The 16661-nt window shown below is 38.6% G+C and overlaps 2 protein-coding genes across 8 annotated transcripts; one reads left to right on the top strand and one right to left on the bottom strand.

Moving 5' to 3' along the window:
- Positions 1-7041, bottom strand: SLC2A8 (solute carrier family 2 member 8). Of its 6 annotated transcripts, XM_062591033.1 has the most exons (10): positions 6922-7041; positions 6575-6734; positions 5616-5822; positions 3726-3825; positions 3377-3588; positions 2597-2740; positions 1918-2026; positions 1189-1362; positions 461-606; positions 1-292 (listed from the first exon to the last, which is right to left on the bottom strand). In XM_062591033.1, the coding sequence occupies exons 1-10, from the start codon at positions 6978-6980 to the stop codon at positions 155-157; spliced, it is 1449 nt and encodes a 482-aa protein (XP_062447017.1). In that variant the 5' UTR covers positions 6981-7041; the 3' UTR covers positions 1-154. The 6 variants fall into 6 exon arrangements, with proteins under 6 accessions (XP_062447017.1, XP_062447018.1, XP_062447019.1 ...); XM_062591034.1 differs by lacking the exon at positions 6575-6734; XM_062591035.1 differs by lacking the exon at positions 6575-6734 and having other exon boundaries at positions 5616-5806; positions 6922-6991.
- Positions 7042-7061: 20 nt separating this feature from the next.
- On the top strand, positions 7062-15806 carry FBXW2 (F-box and WD repeat domain containing 2). 2 transcript variants are annotated; one of them, XM_062591041.1, is made up of 8 exons: positions 7062-7333; positions 8754-9263; positions 10536-10577; positions 10668-10730; positions 11631-11764; positions 12421-12507; positions 13181-13350; positions 14683-15806. In XM_062591041.1, exons 2-8 carry the CDS (start codon positions 8774-8776, stop codon positions 14969-14971), a joined length of 1275 nt encoding a protein of 424 aa, XP_062447025.1. In that variant the 5' UTR covers positions 7062-7333; positions 8754-8773; the 3' UTR covers positions 14972-15806. The 2 variants fall into 2 exon arrangements, with proteins under 2 accessions (XP_062447025.1, XP_062447024.1); XM_062591040.1 differs by having other exon boundaries at positions 7063-7333; positions 10536-10730.
- The last annotated feature ends 855 nt before the right edge of the window (positions 15807-16661 follow it).

The raw sequence follows: 16661 nt of genomic DNA, 5'->3' as shown, positions 1-16661 counted from the left end.
TGTGTGCAGATTCCCTTTATTTTTTTTAATAAAAAAAAATATTTTTCTCAATCAAATTGTGTCACTGAGAAGTCTGCTAAGTGATACAGATAGTTTAACAATGGCAGCATAGTTCATGATATGAAAGTTTCACATCAATATAAGAGCCTTGGGGTTAAGATCTTCTGAAGTATGCTTCAATTTGTTCCAGGGTCCGTCCTTTTGTTTCAGGAACATAAAAAGCTGTGAAAATTACATTCATGCAACAGAAGGCAGAGAAGAGCCAAAATGTGCCATAGGATGTTAAGAAACCCTACAGGAGGGGAAAAAAGGGGGAAAAAATATTACAATCTTACAATATTAAAAATAATACTGCAAATCTATAGCTCTGTATTGCTAGAGAACAAGGTTCTCTCAGGAGCATCTATAATTAAAGTTTCCTTATGAAAAGGAACTCCTGATTGTAGTTTATGATGCTTACTATAAGATCATGAAATTCCTTGGTTACTAAAAAGGCCATAACCCAGTTTGTTAACACACAAGCGCCACTGGAAATGCCTCTCGCTTTAAGTGGAAAAATTTCAGACATCACCAGCCATGGGATGGGACCCCAGCCAAGGGCAAAACCTGCAATTACAAACAAAAGAGAATAAATGCAAGTTAGACATATTACAAAGAGAAGACTGAATAATGTGCACGTTAGTCAAGTAAGGTATGTGGTTTTCACCATGATTCTAGAAATGCAATACAAGAGACTAATAAAATAAGTTATTTTAGGGCAGCACTGCAAATGCTGATGCACTTCATGTCAAATCAGTTATAAAGGTGTTCTTAACAGGCTAAACTTCTTGCTAAGAAGTCTCTGAAGTGGTAGACTTAAAAGTAAACTTTGTGTCTATCTGCAGCTGCTTTGTACCATTACAGAACTCAGCACAAATCAGGTGCTCCCACAGATTGATTAATGACTAAAGCAATTCAACCTGAGCAATTCCTATTTACTATTAGCACAAGGAGGTATAAATTGATTTGCAAGCATATTGGCTTAACTACTTAATTCCTAGCTTTACCAACAAGACTGTGAATGGTCAGCCCAACTTTATACACTACAACGTTATACACTACAAAGCTCTGTTGAAGACAAAACTCATCTCTAATGAGATGAGAAAGTTTGTTTTGTGTAATTTCTGCTTCAAAGCCTGTCCCACTTACCAGCAACAAAGAGCCCTAGGCTCACTACAGCAAGCCAGGAGAGGTTGCTTTCTGTTCCTGGGGATACTGTATTTAAGGTGAAGAGTAGATCAGGATGCGATGAGTTGTTTGGATTTGGAAGGACCATTTTAAAGTACAGCCCAAACAATGCAGTACTGAGAGCCATGATGATCCCTGAAAAAGAAAGCAATAACCAAGTTGTCATTGATTGCCACCTGGGTACATTTTTTTAAGAGAAAGAACATAGTTGGTCAAACAAGTAAAAGGTTTGCTGGCCCTGGCAGAAACGTTTCTTACATGATAGTGTTCCTGAGAATAAAGACTGGACTTGACAAAACTGAAAGAACTCAGGCATAATCATTAAGCACTGTCAAGCACAATAGTCTTGACAGCAGTCATTACTATTGAACTAAGTATGCAACAGAATTGTGTCAAACAATTAATTTTCCCAGCAAATTTACTTGATAAGTTAAAAAAAAAAAATCTTATGTTACTAATAGCACGATGTTCCATGAAAGTAGCAACAGACATGGATAAATGAAGGCATTATTTTGAAACGGCCACTTGTTGCTAACCCAGCTTTAGGTAAGCACTGAAAACATGCAACAGAAAAACCTGGCATTCCATGGTGGCTCTTAAATTTACATGCAACACAAAGTGCATCCACCTGGCCATTTATGCTGATTAAAGTCCTCATTGTATAGTCTTTAAGATACAATTAGGTTTTACCAGATATGTAAAGTAGTACTTTTCGTCCAGTTTTATCTATGATAAGTGCAGCCACTGCAGTGAAACATACTTGTATGGAACCAACAACAACAGAAGCCATTCTGCTGTCCTGGAATAAAGGAAGAGGTAAGGAGAAGGATTCACTATTCAGACTGATAAGAGTATCACTTACTGGCCATTACACATGCATTTTTTTCTTGAACCTGGGACAAACTATGCCCCAGGACTTACCAAAGGGGCGGGGAGGAGCAACAGGAATAGATACTATTAGAATTTTATTTGAAGTCATTTAAATGTAAGACTGAGAACAGGAAGGGGAAAACACACAGACAATAGACAATTTGCACAAAATACTGATCTTTGCAGAGGATTTGCAACTAATTAAAAAATCCACACACAAAGATGACTATAACAGAATTTTGTACCAGTAGCAAAGTTTCAGACTATCAACCCACAACTACTTCTCCCCAAAAGCGTAAGTTCAGGTATGCCAGAGTAACACAGTCAAGAGGGCCTCTGGAATCCAGAACAAAAAAGCCCACCGAAACCCAAACCCTATTCTTTACGACACAGACAGGATCATCATCAAATCACTCTGTTACATGATCTAGACTTCTCTAGCGCTGTCTAAACTCAAATGATAGGCACATTTGCCAATTTGCAAATGCACTCCAATTACCTTGAAATTTGCATCTTCAAAGATAGTTTCTGCATAAAACATAACTGCATTAATGCCAGTTACTTGCTGGAAGAACATTAGTGCCACACCAATAAGAAGTGGCCTGTAGATTGAAGGATTCTTGAACTCCAAGAAACTCAATCCCTGTTAAAAGATTAAGCAATAATTCAGTGGAAAATTCAACTCTTTAAATGAAAAAACAAAGAACTTCCTCGAAAGATTTCAGTCTGTTCAAAAATATTAAGTTCCTCTTTAGTCTAAGTGCTCCCCACCCCAATGCCTTGATATTTACATTTGAAATATCAGGACTCCATAAAAGCCTTTTTTCCCCCTTTTCTCAGGTTCTAGAGACAGAAATTGAGCCACGGTATTGGCAGAGTATATGGAAGTAGACTTCAGAAACAAAGTAGTGATTTCAAAAGTTCATGAATGTGAAATCAGATTTCTCCTCTGGCCTTTCATATCTTGCCATTATTAAAATGAATAAACCTTTGTGGAGAAAGCTAACATGAATGAATTCATAGTTTACAGATTAGACATGCCTGTTTAAGGAGGCTGTTAAATAACATCTCATTACAAGAGACTAAATTATGCTATTACAGAGATGCAAGAAATAATACAACTGCACAACACAAAAAATAAGAAATCAGGGGTAAGGGTTGAATAGCTTGAACAATCTATAAAATTATTAAATAAGGTGGAAAAAATAGATAGCTGTCACAATTAACTAAGAACAAGAGCATGAGCCTTACTGCTGCTGATGCACACCATTATCCTCACCTCCTCCTCAACATTAGCTTCAATCTGCCTACATTCCCATTCATGATCCACATGTGGTCCCCGCAGAAACTGTAAAGAGGCTATGGCTTCTGAATGTTTGTTCTGGTTCAGCAGAAATCTCGGTGTTTCAGGCATGAAGAACATGAACAAAAGCATTATGCAGGATGGGAAACAACACAATACTGCCAGCCAGCGCCATTTTAGTGTTATTCCTGGAAAACAAAAAGGAAAGAAAGAGGACTATAAACATCCACTGTACAAATTAACATATACTTTCAATTCCTTAGTGTAGTTTTTTTTATTACATGTACTAATTCTTTGCTGCAATTTAGAGCCCTAACCCCAATACCTGCAATGTAGGCTCCCAGTATGCCAGTCACCACCATCAGTTGAACACAAGAGCCAAGCATACCACGAACTTTAGGATGAGATATTTCAGATATATACACCTAAAACATAGGGAGAAAATACCTAATAATTACTCCTATCCAATTTTGGATCAAAGATTTGAAAAGTAATTCGTTTCTGAAAAATATGGGTGTATTTTCCAGTAACTCTCCTCCTCAAAAAAGCCTCAATAAAATGGAGTAAGTAGAAAATACCATCTCAGAAATTCATATTGCCATTATGAAAAAGCCTGGAAAGAAAGGAAGCCCTGAAACACAAGAATGCTGATGCTATTTGGTAAACTGCAGTATCAGCATCCCAGGAATGAAAATAATCTTGCATTATTAAGGACTTACTTTGTTGACCATATTCAAAAAGAAACATCCTCACAAAGGGGCCTATTGCTTGGAACAGTTTTGGCATAAACACATAGCCACAAATAAAACTCTTTGCAAATCAAAGTTTTAAAATTTTAATTCAACATGAAAAGCACAAATTATTTCATCTTCCAAGAAGGCCAAAATTGACAGCTCTTGTCCTATCATACATTATATGAACAACATCACATCTCATCCAATATTTGGATCAATTTAAACTGCTCAGCAATTTTTTATATATTGATCTCAAGGTACAGTTACAGTTTACTTGAATACATAAAAGAAAAATCCCTCACATATAGACAAACAATTCTTCCAAAAGTTAAAGCTCTTGGTTTTTCAGATGGAAAACAAGCAACTCTTAGTTCAAAAAATATTTTAAGCTACAATCACATGGTGTTAAGATATCATACTCCCCTCCCTCATCACTGCAGTCATAAACCTTTTCCTGTTGGCTGCAGTTCTCTTATGTAAATCCTTTACATAAGAGAACTGAGAGTTTAGCTCCATGAAATAAAGAGAAAGCAGATGGAACGCCTTCCAAGACACTAACATACCAGACTAAAAAAGCGTATTTTCAACAATAAACAAGCTACATAGGATTATCAATCTAAATATTTATAAAAATAAAACTAAAAAAAGACTTGGGGAGGGGGTCCTAAATGATGAAGAATTAGTATTTATTCAGTAGTGCATTATAAGTATTTCTTATCCTTTGATTTTTAGTATTCATATCACTTCAAGAGCTGAAAGTGCTGGACCCACCAGAAAGGAAACAAACATGAATGTTCCGTGATTTATTTCATACTACCACCTATTCAGCTAGATCCAGATATCAAATAACACCAGAAAAGAAAAACAACAAAGGGCATGATTCTTTCCACTTCCCTACTGCACAAATATTTCTGAATGCAGGGCAGAATTAATGTTCAGAAGGTAACAGTTGAATCAGAATTCACTGCTTGACATCGCACTAGAGTGAGACAGCAATCATAATTTATTTGGCAAACCTAAGTTTGGCAAAATACAAGATATATTCAGACTACTAGAAGTAGATGGTGATAGCAAACAAACTCCCAAAACTCTGACACTGTATATATGAAGCATTTGGTGAGAAAAGTGAATTACTAGACAATAGCAAAACATAAATGGAAAAAGTCAGATAAGGAAATAAAAAAGAAGAGATTAAAAAAAAAGAAAGATTACATCACTGTATTCTGAATGCACAGTAAAGAAAAGCCACTGAAGGAGACAAAACTTATTTTACTTGTTTTCATTAAAAAAAAAAATGAACCACGATTCTACATTTCTTTAAAAATCAGCTTCTCCTAAATCCACAAACTACACTAGCTACAGTTGCTCAGTTATTTCATCCAAGCCACTAAAAAAATGGGGGGGGGGGAAGCACTCTCCCACTGCCCCCCCCCCCCCAAAAAAAAAAAAAAAAAGATAAGCAGAAAAGTTCCTTTACTTACTGGAACAACAAGTGAAGTAATTCCACTGGCTAAGCCGGTCAGTATTCTTCCAAAATAAAGCATCCAAATATTCTGAGCAGAAATAATAACTACATATCCAGAAACATATGGTATTGAGCATAGCATTAGACTCAGTTTTCTCCCAACTTTATCCACAAGATAGCCTCCCAGTATTCCTCCAGTAGCAGCTCCTAATGTTACAACAGACTTCAGAAAATAAGATTAAAAATATATATATATATCATATATGAGTGCATATCAGATTCCAATTTCTTGAAACATTTGGGAAAGTAAACAGCAAGTTCTAAATAAAATATGCAAGTACACAGAGGTGTTTTGAAAAAAAACAAAGTTAACATTAACTTCTTCATCAAAGCATAGTCCAGAATTACTCCTCACCACAGACGAACAGCAAGATTATAATTTTTAGATTAAATACAAAGATCTTTCAATGAAGAATAAAAACCTCAACAGTATCTATTTTAATCCATCTACAATGCTGTCTGTTCAAACAGCTATTCAAAATGTTTCAAAACTCTGGAGAAGTTACCATCTTGACTAACCTGGAGTCCAGCCTGCATCCAAAAAGCAGGTATTTCCCGTGTAGTGAGACTGCACTTAATTTATGAAAAAGTTTATTCTCTGCAATCCCTTAGCAGCTACTGCTGAGAAAGCTAATTGTCAGAAGACGTTTCAGCACCAAAAAGTGGTTCGATACATAGGGCCATCTTTTAGTACATGCTAAGAGTCATCGGAGAGTAACATCACCATTATCGAGGAAAAATACGAACCAATCACTGAGTTGGGGGGGGGGGGGAGGGAAGTATAGGGCTCATTACTAACGTTCGCATTTATCGCTTTCCTCAAGGAGAGTAAGGCCTCCCCATATAAGTAATATTTGCTAGTTCTGCGCTTCCAAATGAAGTCACCTCATGGTAACGCACCCTCCAGAGACTCACCCCGAACCACGACGCCTGGTTGCTGTCCAACCTTAGTTTAGGATCGTTGGTTTTGCCCAGCTCCGGAATAACAGGCGAGCTATAGCCTAGCGCGAAGCCAAAGCTCAGCGGGCCCAATACAGCAGCGAAGGTGGCGAGGTACAGCTTCCCGTTCTGCGCTCTGGGGCAGAAGAGGCCGACAAGGATGGCGCCGCCTCGCCCGCTCGCCCGCCGCCCCCCGAGCAGCCCCCGCACAGCCCTAGCGCAGGGCCGAGGCCCGGCTCGCCCCGGCCGCCACTCCCACTACAGGTCACCGTCTCGCTCCAGCGAGTCTGCTTGAGCGACGGGGCCGCGGCGCCCGCGCTCACCTCGCGTAGGCGTCCGGAGTGAGGCGGCCCAGCAGCCATCGGGACTCCGCCGCCGCCATATCGCCCCGCGGTCGAGAGCCCGCCGGCACTGCTCCGCCGGGCGGAAGCGGCTAGCGCGAGGCAGCGGGTGGTGATGACGTCAGGGGCGGGCGCCGGAAGCCGATGCCGCGGACAGCCGCGGCGCTGAGAGCCTTCTGTCTGGTGCCGGCCGGTTCAGCGGGGCCGCGGCCGCGCGGGGCGTAGCCAAGCCGCGTCGCGCGGCTCGGCCCGCCGCAGGGCCACGCTGAGGAGCACGGCAGCGGCGGGAGCCCATCCTTCTGCTGTGGAGCAATGGCCGCGAGGGCGCCCGGCCCCCGCCGGGCCCCGAGGAGCCGCCTGCCGAGGGATACCCCGCGCCCGGCCGCCACCTGAGGTGAGCGCCCCGTCCGGGCCGGCCCGGCGGGCGGCGGGGGCCGCACAACCCCTGGGAAGGGGCGCCAGCAGTTCCGAGCGGCGGTTCCAGCCGTTGGTTTCCGCGTTAGCTCCGTGCACCGAGTGCTGCAAACGTCTTGGAGCTCGTGTAACTGTTATTAATAGGGAAGCTGTTAGAAATTCGAGGTTGGTTCTAAGAGAATACAAGCCCATTAGAACAGCAGAACCGGCCTCTGCCGGGTGTGCTGAGGAAAGCCAGTAAGAGCTGGCGGTAGAAGTTACTATGTGAACTCGTGACATGATCGGAATAGTTGTTTCTATGAACTTTACAGTCAGAACCTTCTTGGTTTTGGCAACATCTGTTGTTTCTCTGCGTAGCACATGCAGCCTTTCACAGTGAAGACTGTACTTGCCTGAACTATAGTTCTGTGATTTTTAAAGGTGTATTTTAAAGTCATATTCTATGAAGATAAAATGCCTGTATAGAAATAAACGTGTTACTGACTCCCACTCACATTCTTCAATTCTTTGGATGTGGGAGCTTCTGTGAACTGAATTCAGCTAGTTGTCTACTGAATGGAATTAGCTTTTCCAGAGTAAATAATTATGGCTTTTTCATGGTTTGCCCAATATTTGTCTTGTTAATCATTTACTCAAACTTATTGTAGGAACTAGAGATGTGTGGTATAAATGCATACAGTTCCTGTAATTAAAGAGGTAGTTTTTCAAGCCTTCAATTTCACAGTTCTATTCACTGGAAATAAACCTAGAAGATAGAAAACAATTAAAGAAGTGTTGAAACTGATACTATACCAGTACCATTTACATTCTTTGCTATAGCTAAATAGATAGCTAACGTGTACTTCTTTCCAATTCTTGAGAAATCTCTTTGTATTTTTTTAACTGTATATTTACTTACTTTATGTTTAAAAGAGTATAGGACAAAAGTATGGAATAAGTTCTGTCAGTGGCCAGCTTCTCATCATCCTATCTGTATGCTTTGTTTTCTTCCATGTCAATATAATCCATGGGTAAATTTTTATGCTTTGTTTTCTTCCATATCAATATAATCCGTGGGTAAATTTTAAAACAATGTTTATTTGCCCTAAGTTTAAACCTTGAACCAACTCTGACCTTATCGGATTCAGAAATAGAAAGTGTTAACATAGAACAAGAAAGATGTTAACATCCATAGTGAATGCTAACATGCACCGGCTCCGTACAACTCATATCTTTGAACACTTATGTTCACAGTATTTTCAAATGCTTAGTACTAACCTATTGAATATTTTAAGATATAATTGATCATTTCAGTCCATGTGTTAATATGCAGTTTGAAATATTGATGTACCAGTAAATAAAGATGTAATGCTTACCTTGTTTTCTAAACAGAACTAATACAATATTTTGATGTATCACAGGTAAATTTTTCCATAACCTTATGGAGAAAAAGGACTTTGAAGCATGGCTTGATAACATTTCTATTACATTTCTTTCTCTGACGGACTTGCAGAAAAATGAAACTCTGGATCACCTGATTAGCTTGAGTGGAGCAGTCCAGCTCAGGCACCTCTCCAATAATCTAGAGATTCTCCTCAAGAGGGACTTCCTCAAACTTCTTCCGTTGGAACTTAGTTTTTATCTATTAAAATGGCTCGATCCACAGACCTTACTCACATGTTGCCTCGTCTCTAAGCAGTGGAATAAGGTTATAAGTGCCTGTACAGAGGTATGGCAGACTGCATGTAAGAATTTAGGTTGGCAAATAGATGACTCTGTTCAGGATCCTTTACATTGGAAGAAGGTTTACCTAAAGGCTATTTTAAGGATGAAGCAACTGAAGGACCATGAAGCCTTTGAAACATCCTCTTTGATTGGACACAGTGCCAGAGTGTATGCACTTTACTATAAAGATGGACTTCTGTGTACAGGTAGGAAGTTCAGAAAACTTGGAGTCTTAAAATTCTTTGTTTGTCTGTTTTTTCTCATGTTATTAGTGACAATTTGAATTTTCTTAGCAGCCAAGTTATTTTCATGGTGCTAACTCAGATTAAGGTATTCAAAATGACTGGTTTTGCAATTTTTGAAACACTAACACTGGTCACTTCAATAGCAAGACCAAAGAGACTTATTTCTTTGATGGTTTAAAAAAAGACCAACAGTGCTGCATATAATCCTTCAGAATGGTAAGCCCATTTGAGAAGTACAGATACGTTAGCTGTCCTCTTGGGGGATGCCTTATTCAGGTTAATGGGACCCCATTTGGACTATGTGATCACTGCAGTCTCCAAAGTGTGGCAGGAAGTCTGTCATCTTTGCAATGTGACAATTTATGTGATACAATCTTTAAGCTCTTTCAATTTTTAATGTAATTTAAATGCTTATATGAAGACTTGTAAACTAAAGCTAACCTTGATACTAGTCTGAATTACACATTGTAATGATGATTTCAGCTTCCTTCCTAAAAACTGCAGACTTCAAGATTACAATTTGACCTCAGGAATACAGCCAGACCAAATATGAAACCATAAGTAAGAAAGAATAGTAACAAAGTTCCAATGAAGTGCTGCCAGAGCATATTTCAAGGAATTCATTGGAATGAAATTACTCAGGAGGTGGCATTGTCAAACCTTACTGAAAAACAGTTCAGTCTTTTATGCTGAAACCACCTGTAGAGAAAACAGATGAAAGGGTCCAGGGCTTACTCTGCTCTACAAAACAAGCAGGCTTGAGTTATGCATTAAAAAAAAAAAAAAAAAAAAAAGAAAGAAACTTTGGGGAAGAAAGGAAGACAGGTAAAGTGGCCTGGTATTCACCTACTGTCTTTCCATCTTTCTCTACAGAGAGATTTGATGGACTCCTTTCTTACCTGAAGCAAACTAAAGCTTACAGTATAGTCAGTGGCTTTGCAAACCTGAGAGTGATTTATCACATAAAACTTCTATGCATCTGTGTCAGTAGATACTATCAAGCAGATGGAGTGCTGGAATCCATTGAAGGTGCGGAAAGGGTATGGGAACCTGGGAGGCCAGACACCTCAGCTCAGATGAGATGAGAACAGGAGGCTTCCGTGTAGTGTTGAGACTTAAAGCAGCTTGAAAGCACTCCCTAGTGAGAAAAGGCTATATGAAAGGGAGACCAGTATAAAACTGGCAACAATACTTACTCTTTATTTCCAACTGTCCTGTTCTTTTGTAATCTAGGATCAGATGACTTGTCTGCAAAACTGTGGGATGTAAGCACAGGTCAGTGCATATATGGTATCCAGACACATACCTGTGCTGCAGTGAAGTTTGATGAACAAAAACTTGTAACAGGATCTTTTGATAACACAGTAGCCTGTTGGGAGTGGAGCTCTGGGGCCAAGACACAGCATTTTAGAGGACACACAGGTGCAGGTATGTTAACCTTTTCAGTTTTCAAATTCATCAGTCAAGTTACACACATTGCCATCAAACAAATCATAATTTAAATTAACTCTTCGCAGACTACCTTTTTCTTTTTGTCCCAGGTCACCTTTTGGGGGGAAGTAGCCAAAACTGATGTAGGTCTGTCTGCTCTTGAATAATGCCAAGGCTTAGTCATATAGTACGCCAAAGTCGCAGGTTCGATCCCTGTACGGGCCACTTGTTTGGGGTTGGACTAGATGATCTCCAGAGGTCCCTTCCAACCTTACCAGTTCTATGATTCTGAGAAAATAAAAATACAACGAACATTAAAAAAACATGATTATGTCTGTTTTCCTGCAAAACACTAAGTGCTGTGGTGGTTCGGTGTTTTGGAGTTTGACAAAAAGATGCTGATCCTAGGTAACAGGGAGCATATGTCAACAGGAGTTCCTTATGTCCCCAAACTAGAGAGGGCTTTACAGGGAAGAGCATGATAAGACCTGAGAATCTGTGTTTGCGTGTCTCATAATGAAGTTCTCTGTCCTCTACTGCAACGTATCTGCAATTCAGCTGTGGGTCTTTCTCTTTGGAATAAAGAGAGAGAGCAAATATACTAATCCTGTGGGAAGTGACTTACATATATATGTAAACTAGCTTATTTAAGTTGTGCTTTGCAAGCAAACTGGAACCACTGATATACATGCTTGTAATCTGGACAAGAATCAGTAATTTTGCAATGTAACTTTAGGAGTCCAGAGTAACAATTCAAGTATACCGTTTAAGTACAGTTGTTAAAGCTGTAGCAGTGTATGCATTTTTGGGGCTACTTGACTTAATTAGTGTCTCACTTACAGAAAAACACATATATGAAGACTGGTATTCCTCCTTTAGAACTCTCTTTGCTTGTAGTTTTTAGTGTGGATTACAACGATGAACTTGATATTCTGGTCAGTGGTTCTGCGGACTTCACTGTGAAAGTATGGGCCTTATCAACAGGAACGTGCCTGAACACCCTTACTGGACACACAGAATGGGTCACTAAGGTGGGAATATTGATTTTTAATTGATCTAGCAAAACACCTGTTTGCAAAAAGTTTGCTATGTGTTTTGTGTTTCTATTTCCTAACCCTAATGCTGCACCTAGGTGTAGAATCTGAAGAACCTTAGGAAATGCAAATACTGCAAAATAACATTTCAGCAGAAGAGATAATGAATGCAGCTGTAATAAAACCTTTCAGACCATTGAATAATTTCTATTCTAAAGCAACTGGAATAATACTACACATCAGTGTTTGATTCAAAGACTGAACGAATACTATGGTTCTGAGAGAAAGCGACTTTAAAAATGACATAGAATAACAAATGACTTTGATAACAAAAAATCTAAACATGAGAAGTGTTTTCAAGTCAGAAAGCAGTATTTTTCATGCAAGTATTCCAGGACTTGGAAGGTGATAGAGAAGAGATTTCTAGAGGGGAAGTACATATGTTAGCTAATTAATATAGGAAGTGAAGACTAGTAGAAACAGGAATAGTGCAGATTCTAGTTTCCCTTCTGTTGCTAAAAGTATCTATATTGCCTTCATAGATGAATACAGTACCCAGATTGTCAATGAATTAGAAAATGCAAATAAAAGTTTGGGTGGTTAACAGTATCAGAATAAGTAATTTAATCCTTAATACATTTCTTCAATTACAGGTAGTTTTGCAGAAGTGCAAAGTCAAATCTCTTATGCATAGTCCTGGGGATTATATTCTTCTAAGTGCAGATAAGTATGAAATCAAGGTATGTACTGTATAAAATATACATTGCAGTATCCAGGGAAATTGAATACTTGAGCACTTCTCTGAAATTTACAAAGAATATATGGCGTTATTCTCTCCCATATTCCCTGCTTGTAAAATTGTGTACAAAACAGATAACTCTTTAGAAGCAAACTTTTCAATGCTTTTCTTCGTGTTTGGATTTAAATAAAGGTACCAAATAACTAGGTGTGCTTTAAGTAATAGGTCTAGGGGGATGGTAATGCAAAATAATAGTGCTTTTAGTGCTTGGCTAATGTGCTAATTTCAAAGTGAAACACTTGCTGCAAATATTGCTGTTGTTGAGGCCTTTTGAATTGAAGGATGCTGCAAATACACTATGGCTACAAAAGTGTTTCGTAACTGAAACATTGTTCCTTCTCTGTCCAATTGAATGATGGAATTTTTTGATGTTTTTAAAAACAACCAAGCAATCAGCTTTCACTTGGTTTTTTCAGGCTAGAAGCAATACATACTGAAACAATACTATGAGACAGAACATTATGGAATTGGAATTCCCACCTAAAGAAGAAAAATAATTCTGAAGAATGTGCACATTTACTGGCTGCTTAAAAAGAGACTGTGAACCTTGGTCTATTTGTGTGATGGTTTACAATCTGAATATTTTATAGTCTTAAACTGTCTTTTAATTGTAGATTTGGCCTATTGGAAGGGAAATAAACTGCAAGTGCTTAAAAACATTATCTGTTTCTGAAGATCGCAGCATCTCCTTGCAGCCGAGACTACACTTTGATGGTAAATACATAGTGTGCAGCTCAGCTCTAGGATTGTACCAGTGGGACTTTGCCAGCTATGATATTCTCAGGTAAATCTTTCAATCTGAGACTGAGGTGTGTAAACTTATTCTAGAGTTGGTTCTTAAATGAGAAGTAGATCATATTACTCTTAGTTTTAATAACTTGTTTTAGATGTAGGCCAAGAGAATCTTGATAAAAATTCTGAAAGTTCTGTGAGCATCTTTATGCAGATTGCCAGGTTTTCTTCTAACTTAAACTCTATACATTTCGTCTGTTGATACTAATCTTTTGATTCCTGGGTTTTTTTTGGCCCCAAGCCAGTCATCTTTTGTATGATCAATACATAAGCTGAAGAGTTTCAACATAGACTAAAATCGTACTGTCAGCTGCAATTCTTAATAAGTGACTAGGAGTTAATGCTACCATGCAGATTGCTCTACAGAGGGCCAATGTATAGAGGCATTTGGTAGGACAAAAAATCAAAAAGGACTGTTTTTCCTTATTGCACTGCTGAACTGAGATCAGTCATTCTTGGTAACTTTACAGAATGATAGTGAAATCTGTCCAACTGCAGAGAGGAATCAAGCAAGATGACATTCTGTTTCACTGAACGCTTAGAATGAGGCTCTTTCTCTTAGAAATGGGGGCATCAGAGATACCAACTTTTTTAAAAGTTGTGTTGTAGAACTGTTAAAAGATTCTTACCTGAAATGGCCTGAACGTTTGTAGAGCACCCTACTGTAAGATAATCTTCTCCAGAACAAATGCTTCTTCTCACTAAGAATAATTCAGTAATTTTATCTCTTAGTCTGTCCTCCCATTTTTAAAAAGGACATACAGCAGCCTGGACTACTGAGAACAGACTTTCATCTCAGTGCATTTTTGTCCCCTAGTTACTTACTCTATTTAATGCTGTAATCAAATGCTCTAGTCAGTTGTGGAAAACTCATTCCCCCCAATTTCTGTTTGAGTTTTATTTAGTAAGGCGAAAAAAACCCTCAAAGATGTACTGGAACTAAAAAAATACTGTTATTTCTCCTTAAGATGAAAATGTTTAGCCTAGGTTAAGTGTCAGTAACACAGCAGTTTGTTAAAGATCAATCCTGAATGAGCTATATTACCATCACTGGCGGCCTTACTATGCTTTATTTCCAGCTTTTAAGAGTTGTCAAAAGAATAATAAGATGTTGTTGTTCTTGATTTAAAGAGGCTAAGGCTTCAAATGCCTATGACAATTTGGTCTTTCATGCATATCTGGAAACAGACTTCTTTTTTCCCTTGAACTGTGCAGAATCTTTTCAAGCTTAATCTCTATAGACACACCTAAGATTTATTTATAGTAAATCAAGTTCACGACTATGTAGTGGCACAGTTTCTAACAATACTGTCTTGTTTTCTAGGGTTATCAAACCTCCTGACTTCTCAAATGTGTCCTTGCTGGGCTTTGGAGAAATATTTGCTCTACTGTTTGATAACAGATACCTGTATATAATGGACTTGAGGACAGAAAAACTGATAAGCCGCTGGCCTCTACCAGAGTATAGAAAGTCAAAGAGAGGTTCAAGCTTTTTGGCTGGTGAAATGTCTTGGTTAAATGGACTAAATGGCCAAAATGATATGGGCTTGGTTTTTGCCACCAGTATGCCAGACCACAGTATCCATTTGGTATTATGGAAAGAACATGGCTGAAAAGATCACACATGGCAGAATCTTCAGGAATATACGGACTATCAGATGTGTGTCCATAAAATAATATTTTGCATGAACCAAAGTTGCATACCTAATGGTATCATCATGCAATGCACAATCACTTATTTTTATTTGGGCAGTTGGGGATGGTTGTTTTGACATAATACAACACAGCATGCTAACAATATTCACCACTAAATTTTGTCTGTACTCATGTTTAAGCATACTGATTTGGGCTCTGAAGCATAGCTTGTAAAGTTTAAATCATTCAAATCCACCATTAAGTCTAAAATGAAGTAGTGTTTGACCTGACTTCTGCCCTATTTTTTGTTTTTGAAACAGAAAGTGAAACTACTATTTTAGAACAGTAGGCTTTTGTACGCCTAACAGCGAATGCTTGTTACAGTGTGTAGCTGTTTAGCTTAAATGAGAACACAGTAGACTGTTTCTCTTTCTCCCCAGTATCAATCTATTCAAGGTGGGTTTTTTTCTTTTTTTACAATAGCTTTAAATGCTTAGCCTTTGAAATTGAGGAATCAGTTTAATCCTTTAACTAAGATCAGATGCTAACAGTAATAATTTAAGTTCAGAAGTATATTAATGCAAGCTTTCCTCAGCCAGAATGAGCCAACTTTTGAGGTACCTAATAAAGCTTGCCATGGCAACTAACCTTAAAGAACCTCTGCTAGTATTTACCATATTTGCCGATGATGCAACTGGGACAGAAACAGCTCATAAACACCACTGATATATTCATTGTGCTGCTCTAATAGCTGTTCAGTGGCATGAATATTAAAAAAAATAGCTTGGACCATGTCTTGGTCATCCCATGAAATACTCTCTGTACTCAAGTATCTTACTCAAGAGTGGTTTGATGTGTATCTTATAGTCCCATGTTTCCTACAGGTTGTGTAAGAGGGTAGCTTAGTTCATCGGTAGGTGAAAATAAAATGAAAGGAAAGATGACGTTCAATACCTACAGACTTAATCTTTTACATTAAATGCAGTCTAGCAGCCGTTCACTTTTTGCAAAGAATGCAGTTTACTTTAAGCACATCATTATATTAACTGTAGATTGGAAAGCAGGGACAAATAACATTGTGACTGCCATGTCTCTGAGGATCAGAGTTCTGAAGAAGAAGAGACTAGACGTAGAAAAAGATCTTCTGCTTTCATCAGCTTTAGGAGACCTGATGTAAAGATGGGTTAACTGTTGAGTAGCAAATAGTGATCCACATACCTCTGTGGAATTTAATATACTTATAAGCTGTATCTATGATATCTCAACTCCCACGCTTTAGAAGTGCATTGGAGATTTTTGACAATAAAGTCTCCAGTTAGTGACTATTTTTTACACAAGTTTAAAACATCAGTTTGAATTGAGATTGACTCAGGTTCCTGAAAAGATAAAACTGCCTATCATAGATAGCATTAATATGATTTTTATTGTCACAGGATTGGTGGAGACCTGGTTTCTTAAGTACTACTTAATGAAAGCCCAAGTTCCCTAAGGTACATAGTATAAATTGCATCTATGGGAGGGGAGTTTCTGTGTGCAAGAATCTGTACTTGAGTGATGTGGTAGGAATTACATGAAGTGACAGTGGAGTGGTGTCCCTTGAATACAAAGCTACGGTCTTAAGTACTGAGTTTTCTACCTTTACACACACAAACTATGGGAAAGTACTTG

Source organism: Rhea pennata, chromosome 18 (genome assembly GCF_028389875.1).
Source record: "Rhea pennata isolate bPtePen1 chromosome 18, bPtePen1.pri, whole genome shotgun sequence".
NCBI classification, from domain to species: domain Eukaryota; kingdom Metazoa; phylum Chordata; class Aves; order Rheiformes; family Rheidae; genus Rhea; species Rhea pennata.
This window is presented reverse-complemented; position numbering and strand designations above follow the sequence as displayed.

Bases quoted from the DNA above. Each gene is read 5' to 3' on its own strand.
- SLC2A8 (XM_062591033.1), bottom strand. From the start codon at position 6,980: ATGGCGGCGGCGGAGTCCCGATGGCTGCTGGGCCGCCTCACTCCGGAC. The intron at 6,735-6,921 runs GTGAGCGCGGGC...CTTCTGCCCCAG, and splicing joins ACTCCGGACGCCTACGCGAG to AGCGCAGAACGGGAAGCTGT. The intron at 293-460 runs GTAAGCATCATA...CCCCTCCTGTAG, and splicing joins AGGAATTTCATGATCTTATA to GGTTTCTTAACATCCTATGG.
- FBXW2 (XM_062591040.1), top strand. From the start codon at position 8,774: ATGGAGAAAAAGGACTTTGAAGCATGGCTTGATAACATTTCTATTACA. The intron at 9,264-10,535 runs GTAGGAAGTTCA...TTTGTAATCTAG, and splicing joins AGATGGACTTCTGTGTACAG to GATCAGATGACTTGTCTGCA. The intron at 11,765-12,420 runs GTGGGAATATTG...CTTCAATTACAG, and splicing joins ACACAGAATGGGTCACTAAG to GTAGTTTTGCAGAAGTGCAA.